The sequence below is a fragment of the Glycine max genome, chromosome 19, assembly GCF_000004515.6.
Source record: "Glycine max cultivar Williams 82 chromosome 19, Glycine_max_v4.0, whole genome shotgun sequence".
NCBI classification, from domain to species: Eukaryota; Viridiplantae; Streptophyta; class Magnoliopsida; order Fabales; family Fabaceae; genus Glycine; species Glycine max.
The window spans coordinates 50,157,590-50,170,646 of NC_038255.2; the positions used below are offsets into that span (position 1 = coordinate 50,157,590).

The 13,057-nt window shown below is 31.8% G+C and overlaps 3 protein-coding genes across 3 annotated transcripts in view; all 3 read left to right on the top strand.

Moving 5' to 3' along the window:
- The window catches only part of LOC100775450 (GDSL esterase/lipase At5g33370), a gene marked incomplete in the record, with an annotated part of 2,396 nt that extends 1,449 nt beyond the window's left edge, over positions 1-947 (top strand). Inside the window, 1 exon segment of the mRNA XM_014772026.3 lies at positions 422-947. Within this exon segment, the coding sequence (XP_014627512.1) occupies positions 422-654 (233 nt within the window).
- Positions 948-8,268: 7,321 nt separating this feature from the next.
- Positions 8,269-10,659, top strand: LOC100820358 (GDSL esterase/lipase At5g33370). The gene is made up of 5 exons (XM_003554685.4): positions 8,269-8,584; positions 9,144-9,271; positions 9,604-9,846; positions 9,950-10,202; positions 10,292-10,659. The coding sequence occupies exons 1-5, from the start codon at positions 8,329-8,331 to the stop codon at positions 10,522-10,524; spliced, it is 1,113 nt and encodes a 370-aa protein (XP_003554733.1). The 5' UTR covers positions 8,269-8,328; the 3' UTR covers positions 10,525-10,659.
- A 1,772-nt stretch (positions 10,660-12,431) lies between these two features.
- On the top strand, positions 12,432-13,011 carry LOC102665311 (two-component response regulator 24). Its single transcript, XM_014771733.3, has 2 exons — positions 12,432-12,704; positions 12,832-13,011. Exons 1-2 carry the CDS (start codon positions 12,432-12,434, stop codon positions 13,009-13,011), a joined length of 453 nt encoding a protein of 150 aa, XP_014627219.1.
- Positions 13,012-13,057: the final 46 nt, after the last annotated feature.

Here is a 13,057-nt window from a genome sequence, read left to right on the forward strand (position 1 = left end):
TTTTAGCGAATATGGCATGGCCCATGCATCAATCATCATATGGGGGGAGGGAGATAGAAGATATATCCTTTAATTTTCCTTTCTTTCTTTCTTTGTATAGGCTACCAATAATGTACAATAAATAGTGTCTCTGGTGTCCAGATTTTTTCTTGTTGGAAAGGAGGGTGCTTCTTTTTGCCACTAACATATATACAACGCTTATAATTATTTGGTTCTATATTGAACAGAGTAAAAAAATTATCATCTTAGATTTGCATGGTTCATATTGAACTGCATCGCTGTCCACATATATATAGATAGATATAGGTAGATACAAATTCATTAATTAAAAGCGGAATGCAATGCGTCTACATACATGTGGCATTAACGAGTTATGATATGGAGTATATGTATATAGTAAAGCTCGTGGTTGAACATGCAGGATTTGTTACATCAAAAGTAGCATGTTGCGGTCAAGGACCCTACAATGGTCTTGGACTGTGCACTCCGGCATCCAACTTGTGCCCTAACCGTGATATTTATGCCTTTTGGGATCCTTTTCATCCATCAGAAAGGGCTAATAGGTTAATCGTTCAACAGATTTTGTCAGGCACCTCAGAGTATATGTATCCAATGAATCTTAGCACCATTATGGCTTTGGATTCCAAGAACTAGATCAATCAATCAAGGGTCTCTGTCCATCATTTTATTACCGCACCTCTTTTGTGTCTCACAATTATATATAGTCTACCTGTTAATTTGTCATATATTTATATATATATATATGTGTGTGTTCAAATTTGGTTTCATATAATATATAGTAATTATCTCCAATGTGTCAGTGAATAGTATATATATTATAATGTTGGAGTGGATGGATGATGGTAAGTACCGTCCTCCTTCTCCTTCTCTTGGGCAGTACAGAAGAAAGACTGCATGTATAATAATTGAGTGAATTTTTATCTTCATTACTATTTTCTCTTTTTTCTTTCTCTTTTATTTAAATATTTTCACGCGATCATCTTAACATAACATCTTTGATGATAAATTTATTCCATCTGTTTGATTCAGCGTTAAAACTTAAAAGCCTACAGCATTCCTCGTAAATAACTCTCTTAAAGAACAGCAAGAAACAGCAAAGTCGTATATAGTAATATCTCCAATTAAGTTATGAGGAATACTAACAACAGGAAAGAGTTAATGTTTCATATATACAGATTCTCCATCATAACGTAAGATATATAAAACCTCTCCTATCCAAGTCAAGTGGCATAGACTAACAGAATTAAGCCAACTAAAGCTGGATAAAAAGGATATCATCTCCATTAAAAAGGGGGACTTTGTTCTTAAACTCAACCCCAATTAATGACAATCTTCTTCTAGCATAAGCTCCAAAGAACACGCTGCAGTAAAGCAACATACCTAGGTATATACACCAGCAGCACCAAACACAAAGCCAAGATCCATCAAGATATATAACATCATGAACCATCACACCAAAAGAAAAACCATAATAAAGGGCATGCTAATTAAGACTTAAGCACGATGAGGATCCAGCACAGATCAAGATCAAAAGTTATAATAGAGCTAGAATCTAGATGGCACCAAAAGAGACAGTGTGATAAAAACAGCAACACAACACAACAATAACAATGCCAGAGGACAGAAAAAAAAATGCAGCAGTAGCCGACTATCCAGGATTCTAGATTTCTTGGAAATATTAGTACAGTGCATTCTAAAACCTATTATTATTTATTTTCTTTTTACCTCATATAAATAAAATTTCTCATTTACTATCTCCTTCAATACTATACTATTTATTATAATTATACAACTACTTACTATAACTTTAATGAAATATTTTGATTTTTAAACAAAACACAAGACAATAATTTATTATTAAATGAAAAAAATATTTGCGTCTGCATGATAAAAATTATATACACGTACGTGTCTTTTTTATATTTGTCAATTAGTATTACTAAATATTTTAATTTAATAAGTATGCTTAACAATTTCTAACATTTTTTTTTTTTACTTTTGACTACTCATCAACCATTTTTGTTAAACATATGTAGCCTATATATATGTGTGTATTTTTTTTCTTAAAGAAAAAAATTGACCATACTCTGCGTATCTGATTCCTTTATAAATTTTCTCTAGCCTCTGCGCTGTTCTTCGCTTCGGTATGTTTTCAATTTTTCATATATATACATGTTGAGAATGTTTGAACCTTTGAATGACAGTGTGACTTTGTCTGGAATAATTTATCTTCTATATGATAATTAATATAATTGAGATATCCTGGTAACGTGATGAAAAAGTATAACTTTGCGACCTTTTTTCCACAAGTTCGTTTACATTTATAATCATATCAATGAAAGAAAAGGTACGGTAGATGTTTACTTTCGTTTTACTTTTTGGGCTATCTGTTTCTTGACTTTCTTTCTGACTTTTCTTTCTTTAATTTTCATTCTATGCTCTGGCATGAAATTAATAAGAATGTAAACATTTTTAGATTTTTATGGTATGTTCTTTACATTTTTATTATTTATTATTTACTATTGGCAAACTAATATTTCTTCCTCTCTTTTTTAGTGCAATTCAAAAAATAATAATTAATGTTATCTTAAACTTTTAAAATAATAGACAAATAGAAATGAAATATTATTTACAAGTGATAAATAAAAAATAGTAAAAGAAAATTTATAAACTAAGAATATATGATTTTAAAATTATTTTGTTTAAGAATTTATTTAAAATATTCTAATACTTTGGTGTTAAATTATGTGTACTTGGACTACATGATTAATGTGACTTAGGCATGACAATGAGGCCCGAATCCGTGGAATTCGTCCCGATTTTGATGGAAAAAACTCGAGTTGATCATGGTCGGGATCGCGATCAGATTTTTCTTGATAGCCAAGGTCGGGTTCAAAGTCGGGGATGAGAATATTAATACCCGTCTTGAACCCGCCTCGTTAATAATTGATTTACAAAAATATCATATTATATATATATATATATATATATATATATATATATATATATATATATATAATACATTAAAACATAAAACTATTATATTGAATTTTATGTTATCATGTATAATATAAAAATATGTTATAATTGTTATTTAAAATTATATTTTTTTATAAAATTTTATAAGTATCTCAGAGGCGGGAATAACCCGACCCTGTCAGGGACGAGAATGACCCGTTGGGTTTGAGAGCGAAGAGGGAAATGGAGAGTTGGGAGCGATGATGGGGTAAATAAAACCCGATCCTAACCTTTCTTGGTGTTATGTCTAATGTAACAGTTTGTTTTGAATTTGAGCCTATTTTGTATATTGGATTTGTTAGGAGTATAAGTCATTAGACTCTTTTTATTTACACCCCATTTTTCTAAGTATACCCTTGTACTCCTTACCCATTATCTCATTTTTTTCCTAAAGAAGTACATCTTTTTTGCATTCTAGAAATATCTCTCCGAAATTATATATACCTATCCTAAACATGTATCTACAGAATTGTAATTCATAGTTTCACATAAACACTTCTAAATATATATGTATATTAATAAAATATCATTTAAGGATTAAAATGATTAACAAGAAATAAAGAAAAATAATAATAAAGTTGATTTTATATCCATGTTTCTGAATTTTATTTTCATCTTATAATTGGCGTTTTTTAAATTTTATCTAAAATCTTTTATTGTTCTTTAAACTCTAATTTTAAACTATCATTATCATATATTTATTATATAATAGTGTGTTTTCATTATTATTATTATTATACAATATTTACATTTTATTTTATGTGAGATTGCTTCAAGGTATGTTCATCTTTAGCTATATATGTTATACATCTTAGTTAGAAAGTAAAGCTTTTAAGATGATTTGTTTTCTTTATGTGTTATTAGCGGAAATGTCTTTCCAAGATAGTGCATATCATTCCTGAAGTGTATCTCCATAACTGTGCACTCATTTTTTATTTATTTTTTTGTTGGATCTCCGGCAGTTTACCTTGGTGGACATCGTGCGCAAAATCTGTTGGAGTCGTTCTCAAAGATGACAGAGGAGAGCGAGGGCTTTGAGGAAGAGTCAATTCAATTCAGTTTTAGAGGTGGATGCTCTGTTTACAAAAATGAGTGTTGACTTTCTGGTTGTGTCTTTGCATCTTGTTCAACCCTACCCACCCTCTCTTCGTCATGATTGTGAAACTCACAAGGGCTACAACCTCGGCGGCATGGTTGCAGGTGAGTTCATTACATGCATTCAGTAGAGAAATCAATTGTGTGCTCTCCTTTTTCTTATTGATTGCAAAGTAACTGTTTATTTTTCTAATTTGCAGCGAGATTGTGTATTAGGGTTTTGATAAAGCCCTCGATTTTATCCAATTGCAGATGACAGAAACCACTCAACTGTCTCATCACGATGAGTCTTAATCATTTTCCCAACTTATCCTCCCACTCATCAGTCCTTTCCCTTCTCCATACTTCTAATTCTTAATCATTCTTCCCCTCTCCTATTTCAATAATATTCATGATTGCTTTGCTTTTGCACTACCGCCATTTACTTCTTTTTCCTTTTTGTTTCAACAACTTTTTTTATTTAACTACAAAAACAAACACTTATATTCAAACCTCCTCTTTTTTCAATCAAGGTACATGCAATGTAGAGGAGGTTCTTGAACTGATAAAATACAAATCATGGAGCTGGTTGCGGGAAAAAATAAAAGGCTTTGAGGTCTCGTTGTTTGATTGGACAATGGACCCTTTCCTTTTCTTATCTTATATCATGTGATGCCATAGGGAAGGGGACCCTCAGGAAATTGATCGTAGAGGGATGAAGGGGGGCTGCGTGGGTATATAGGGATATGGCTCTAATGCAATTGTATTTTTCCTTTCTGTTGGAAAAATACTGTATTATTTTATAACTGTGTGTGGATATGTCTTGTAAGGATACTGTTACTTTAGTTTTAATTTGCTAGCACACCTTGTGTAACAAATCTGCGACTTTCATTAATAATATTTCCTTTTGCTTTGAAAAAAATAACCTCCTCTTTTTTTTATCAATATTTTATTATCTCATAAAAGTAAATTTTATGGAAAAGAGAAACCAATTTTATAGTGCAATGATATATCATAAGATAAATCAATTTTATATCTATTTGGAGGAAACCTTTTATGGATAACAATAAGGTAAAAATGAACTTATTTTTAAAGAACAAGCTTATATGTTACGTATCATTTTGACCTTTATTATTATATATGTAAATTGCTTTGGATTTCTCGAAGGAAACCGCTTGTTAATTTTGACCTCTTGTATTTAAAAAGTGTATTCAGATTGAATTATTTTAAAAATGGAAAAAGTCCAATCATAATATATATCTGTAACTCAATGTTTTCCTCCCTAACATTTAGTATGACTGCCTTTAGCTTAATATGTATATACTAATTTTTTTAATTGTTTTTCACTTATAAGGACACCAAAAGCAATACATATATATGGTGACATTAAGGTTTTTACAAAAAGGACACAAGATGGAGGAACAGAAGTTTTGGAAGCCAAGTTTTGAGAATGTTCTGCAACTTTGTCAATGACGATTGGGATTAATAATGTTAATGCACAAAATTCATGTATTTATGAGCAACTCTTTTAATATGTGCAGGTGTTGGACTCCTTTTGATGTAAATATTGGATTTTATGCGGTTAGGATAGGCAATTTGAGTAAAAGTTGTATGTCTCAAGGATTTTGTAATTCAAATTATTCAATTCTTAGTTGCTTATTCTATATATTTTTGGAATATATTTATGTAAATTTAGAATTTTTGGATGCAAATATAATATTTTAATTGATTAATACAAAAAGGATTTTTTCAAATATAAATGTAATAGTTAATTAAAGTTTTATTATATACACGTTTTATTAAAAAGGTAATATATTAAGGGGTTAGTAAAGCTGTGGTAAGTTGTACGGGTTTTTAAAAATCTGTATGTTACGGGGGTTTAAGAAACCCCAGGTAAGTAACAGGGTCTTAACTCTGGCTACGTACGTAGTTATCATGACCTTTACGGGAGGTTTAAAACCACGGGTAAGTTGTGCGTTTTCGAGGGTTACTGAAAACCGCAGGTAACACATTAGCCACAGACACTTTACCAACGAATTCGTGAACCGCTGGAAATACACTTAACTAGGGTTAAAACCACGGGTAAGATCAAAATTAACTCCCGTTACATCCTTTTTTCTTGTAGTATTATTTTGCGTTGAGTCATGAAAATGGAGATTTAGCAAATCAACACGTCTAGTGTGCTATTTGCATGACACATGCCAAGACCTTCATCAGTGGAAATGAATTGAAGGGAGGAAACAAGAACAATTAATGGGAATAACACTTCTTTTGGCCGACGTACACACATAAAGGGATGTGTACGCTGAAGAGGTTTTCTCTTTTTGTTTGCAGCAACACAACTTCTTTGTAGTCTTGTGGTTGTGATGCGAGTTAGGTCCGAGACTCAAAACATGGACATATTAAAAAAGAGGCCAAGACTTAAAAAATCAGATACAAAATAGCAATTCTTGATCATATAACTTATTCATGTCCATATGCCAGTCGAGGTGAGCCAGAAATTAGTTTTTCCTTTACAGATTTGTCATTCTGTAATTATGAATTCATGATTCTAAAATAAGTAATATGAAATATATGTTTTTCCTATTACTTACTTAGAATTATGAATTCATATTCTAAAATAATTATTCTGAAATAAAGATATGATAGAAAAATAGGCTAACATAATAACAAACTCTATCAAAAAGTAATAAGCAGTTGAAATAAATTAATCTTAACTTGCAAGAATCTGTGAGGAGCACAAAATAGATGAAAACAGAGATATCATACATTAACGTTAAAAACCCCTCAATGCAAAGATAAAAATCACGAGTGGTACAGACCAAAGAAATAATTTCACTATGATCAATGAAGATACTTGACAACCTCCAACAAATACACAAAAATGTGCTACAAATAATGAAATCAAAACAAAACCATAATTGATACAATAGAGACAAGATAAAATCTCAAAATATAGAGCAGATAATGCGAAACAATTATCTCTCTCTACATATATCTTTTTCCTGATTCAACCAAACAATTTGAAATATCATCCGCATAAAACCTGCTATCCAAAAATCAGTCTGATCCAATGGTGAACGAATTCACAGTTTCAATCTGAAAAATGCTCTCCAGGATTTTTCCTCTCCTTTTTTTCTCTCTCAATGATTTGTAATTGTTTTTTTTCTCTCAAATGAGTCTCTTTCACTATATCTCACTCTCTAATCTCACCCTTCTCCACTTAAATAAGTGAGACATACACGGCCTTCTCATTTAGGCCTTTATTCGAGATAGGAAGGGAGCCCAAAAAATCCACCAAGATATACTTCTGAATCGAAATAATCATTATGTAATAAGGTGCATGAAGAAAAAAGGAAATCCAGGAAGTAATTCTCCTTAGCTTGTTGTTAGTAGCGAGCATTTAAATCTAGGCATGTTGCTGGTAGGTGATTATGGGCTAGCTAGCTAGCTGTTTAGGATAGTGTAATTGTGGCAACCACTTCATCAGACGATAATATATCAAAATTAAACTCTTACCGTCTATATATCAACATCTTATCTTGATCACATTTCACAACATTGCATAAACAAATAAATAGTGATTACATTGTATTTCCATGTACTGTACAAGTCTCGTTACAAAGAAATTCACATGTTAGTGAAAGTTTGCTTTTGTAGTGATCAGAAATAATTATAGACAGACGAGTATTAGACCATGGCAACTGCCAAGCTGGTAAAAAAAGTCCAAGGCGTTTTGAACAGAGTCTTGAACTCGTGACTAGCTAGCCCGAATAGTTCATGAGCTATATCTATATGACAATTATATTGGTTGTATTAAAAGCATGCATCAACAACAGGAAACATACCCGTTTTCACTTTTTGCCTTTTTCGTCTCTTTGTAATTCTACAGAGTGGCTTGGGCGGCGGAAATAATTTCTAATTGCATCTCATTCATTTAACTTTCACATTTCTTGTCACATGCCTCATGCAAACTTTAGAACCAGAATCATTCAATTATTCAATTTCAATTTAAGACCACCTAAAAGTTGACGTGCAAAACCCAAAACCTAATTGGCTAGTGGAGTCTACCTAAATTCGTTCTTTTTATTTTTATTTACTTACTTTCAAGTTTGAAAAAAATAAATAATCAACTGGCTATAAAAAGCCTTGATCAACTCATACTTCTTCATCCACATAAACATCAACATCGAAAGGTTGTTAATTTTCAACTCAATGGTTCTTCCCTCAGGTTTTGTTTCCATGTTGATACTTTTTGGCATGGTTTTGGTAGTTGGGGTGAATATTGTCCCAGGGGTTGAGGCAAAGGCAAGGGCTTTCTTTGTATTTGGAGACTCACTGGTTGACAGTGGTAACAACAATTACTTAGCGACCACTGCACGGGCTGATTCCCCTCCTTATGGCATTGACTATCCAACTCGTAGACCAACCGGTCGTTTCTCCAACGGTCTCAACATTCCCGATCTTATCAGTTAAGTATCATCATTTTCTTTTCTTTTCTCGCATTCGTTGCTTCACATTAATCATTACTTCATTATGTTAACTTTGCTTTAGTTTATGTCAAACTTTGCAGTATTAAATAATAGAATATGTGTATTTTAAAATAGAATAATCACTACCTAAGACAAAAATGTCTCATAGTAACATTATTTATATGCTATTTTTTAATTTTAAGGAATAATTAATAATTTTAAGGTTCTATTTTTATCACGACCTAACTTATGTTTGGGCTGGCCTGCATTTTCGCGTTTTCATGTCCTGTGCTAACAATTAGCTGGTGTGTTTAGTTTAGTTTGGTTTAGAGAAATAAAATCGTACGTAGTTTTTCGATCTTACTGAAGCTTTTTTGAAAAAAAGAATCGTACTAAAGCTTTTGAAGAGAATAGTCTGTTTCCCTAAAAGTAAGTGTTACTAAACATGCACATGCACTTACGTGGTAATTTTTTTAACGTAAGTAGCTAGAGCGTACGTAGATAGCTGTAAATGTGTATATCTAATTAGTTAATTAACCTGTTTTTATTGATTATCAGGTGAACGAATGGGTGGTGAGTCCGTGTTGCCTTATTTGAGTCCACAACTAAAAAGTGAAAATCTTCTGAATGGAGCCAATTTTGCTTCCGCTGGAATTGGCATTCTTAACGACACTGGTTCTCAGTTTGTAAGTCTGTTGCTATTATTTATTTATTCCTCTTAAGTATCTTCTTTGGGAAGTAATTCTGATAGAAGCAACATTAAACACTAGATGATGCTATTATATTACATGTATCAACACTCACTTTTGGGATTCATTTTTCATGCACTGAGTGAGAGCAATAAAAAAAATTAAGCGCCTTTAACGAAAATTAAAGAGTTATACTCCTTATTTATACAATATTTTCTTACAAAACATGGGTGCAATCAAATTTTTTTGCATAAACTTATTGTACACAAATAATATCTTCCAAATTAAATTAAAATGCAGGGCAATGACTTCATTAATTAATTATGCAGCTAAATATAATCAGAATGTATAGACAATTGGACTACTTTGAAGAGTACCAGCAACGAGTGTCCATTCTAATTGGAGTAGCGCGGGCTAAGAAACTTGTGAATCAAGCATTGGTCCTCATCACTGTTGGTGGCAACGATTTCGTTAACAATTACTACTTAGTGCCTTATTCTGCAAGGTCTCGCCAGTATTCGCTACAGGATTATGTCAAATTTCTCATTGTCGAGTACCGTAAACTCTTGATGGTAATAATCAAATCATTCTCATCAATAATTAATTAATTATTTGTAGCCAAATAATAATTATAAGAACTTAATAATTAATCTTCTGTGTAACAAATTATTGCAGAGACTATATGATTTGGGAGCTCGAAGAGTAATTGTGACAGGCACTGGACCAATGGGTTGTGTTCCAGCAGAATTGGCCATGCGTGGAACAAATGGGGGATGTTCTGCTGAACTTCAACGAGCTGCGTCACTCTACAACCCTCAACTAACACACATGATACAAGGACTCAACAAGAAAATTGGCAAAGAGGTTTTTATTGCTGCAAATACAGCACTGATGCACAATGATTTCGTTAGTAACCCAGCAGCATATGGTACTTAATTAATTGCTACGTACCTATAACAACTTTTATTTTATACATGTCAATTTGTTGTTTCTAAAAATTATGTTGTTGTTGGGCAGGATTTACTACATCTCAAATTGCTTGTTGTGGGCAAGGGCCCTACAATGGGATAGGGTTATGCACACCACTGTCTAACTTGTGCCCAAACAGAAACTCGCATGCTTTTTGGGATCCATTCCATCCATCCGAAAAGGCAAACAGACTCATTGTGGAGCAGATTATGTCGGGTTCTAAACGATACATGAAACCAATGAACCTCAGCACCGTCCTAGCATTGGATGCTAGGAAATGACAACACTTCTTATGTCTTCTTTGTGATTGTTGTAAACTCGTATCAATTATCAAGTGCGTGCGTGTGTGTGACTCTCATAGTCTTTAGAGTTGTGATTTCTCCAACAAATTATTGATCAATTAAATAATTGGCTCATCTTTTGTTTTCTTTCCCCATTCTTTTTATTAAATTAAACGTCACTTTGCATCTTGCAAATAAACTTGAGGGCATTAATTAACAAGAAAATCTTCTCTTTTGCTCGAGAGATGTCTAAGGGCTGTTTGAGCCTAGGACAATCGCTGTATAGACTCTTTTTCTTGGGCCCAGGCCTTCCTCTTTATATAAAATAATTAATAATTAACAAGAAAATCAACTATAGAAAATTCGCGTTGAGAAAAAAAGACTGTGATGACCCTAAGAATAAAAAATATTGATGAAATGATTGAAAAAGCTCTAATATTTCTGATTTGTATATTTAATAAATAAAATAAAAAAATTTATTTATTTTGCAATCTAATGTGTTATTAATTAGTCATGTCATCACTTAAATGATGACAAAAATTTAAAAAATAATAATTTAATATATCAAAAATACAATACAACAATAAAAAATTAACAATGATAAAGTTCAAATGTATGTCAACTATTACCAAATAATAAAGTCAAAATGTTACATGACAAAACATTATAGTATTCCCAACAAAACAATTCCTTTTAAATATAATTAATAAGTTTCTCGATCTGTATAGTTTTTTTTATTATTATTTCTTAGAATTAGATTTTGAATTATATATAGTTGCATTTCTAATTTAAAAATATTAAAAAATGCAAATAATTGTCATAATTGAGAAGTTGTATTTTTATAATAAATGTAATTATATGAGTAAATGTGAAGTTATTAGGGATAAAATGGAAAAAAAAATGTGGAGACCAAGTGGAATTATCTACTTTCTTAATAGTATAGATAGATTCTCCTAAATTTGGTAAATGGGAAATCTACACAATTAAAAGAGTTAAAGTGAAATCTAATTCGATTTATTTACAAATTAAGACTGGGGGCCGGGGGCTACTTTAATGGATAAAGAAGGATATTGTGCATCTTCCGCTAAAAAAAAAAGGATATTGTGCATCTCAAGCTTCTATTATTGAACTATTTTTTTAACTACAAATCTATTTATATACGTGTGCATCCTTTTACTATTTAAATAAAGATTTTTACAGTGGTCGATCATATCCATACATTGGATTTGGATTAAATATACTTATATGGTGATAATTATTATTACACATTCAATATACGAAAATCAATTATTATTGCGTATCCAATTGGGTGGTGAAAGTAATGACGCGGTTGTTATCAAACGGGAAAAAATATTTTACGAAATCTGAAAATTTACAAAAGAAGAGAAAAATGAAAACACTCATATCAAACTTCGTTCCATATCGGCCTCTCTTTTCTCTTTCACTTTAGCATTTTTAATTCCCCGATGAAAAAAAATAGATGCATGTTGAGTATTTATGCAGCTCAAGGGCACGACCGTATGATGTACCTAGCTTTCACTAAATATAATCAGAAGAACGTCTTAAAAAGTTCCAAAGTTAAAGCAGTGAGTGGTTCGAGCATATATCTCTTCTCTGTGTATACCAATTTTGTTATCGTTTTTATAATGTGAAGCATTTTCATAGTGATTTGCGATTATATTCAATAATGCATCTAGCTTGGTGCACCCATATAATTGTGCGGGGAATTAATATAAGTACGTATGTTTAATTTGTTTTGTAGTTAGATTTGTATGTCATGAGTATGCATGCCATTTCCTAAATTTTTCTATATTATATTTTTACATTTATTTTTTTAACCATAGTAATAGTAATAGTTAAGTTAATTTCTTTGTAGCTTGTACTAAATAACTTGGACTAGGAACCAAATGGAATCCAAGAAGCAGTGGAACGAAGGAGCCAATTCATCCATCTCAATGGTTAATTATATGATTGATGACAAAGAAACAAAAATTTCAGCACTGATTGTGGATGATGACGCTATCATTCGCAAAATCCACAAGACCATGCTCGAGCGCTTATTTAACATAGAGGCAAAAACGGTTAGGGATGGAAAGGAAGCAGTGGATTTGTGTCGTTCTGGGGAAAATTTTGACATAATTTTCATGGACAAAGAAATGCCTATCATGGATGGTCACGAGGTACTACTAAATATATAAAGACATATGCCAAAGTCATTATTTCTATAGTGTATGTAAATTAATTAGTGATCAAGTACGGTATTTAATATTGTTAATTACAAATTATATGATCAACTTCTTATGATAGGCGACAAAACATCTACGTGCTATGGGTGTGAAGAGCATCATTGTGGGAATCACTACCCGTGCTGATGGAAAAGATAAAGAGGAATTTCTAGCTTCAGGATCGAACCATTGCTTTGAGAAGCCTCTTGACCAAGCAAAGGTTGAAAAAGTCTTGCAAGAGCATGGAAATTTTAGCATTTGATTCATTTTTGTGATTTCTGTGACAGACCAATACAGATTATTATAGA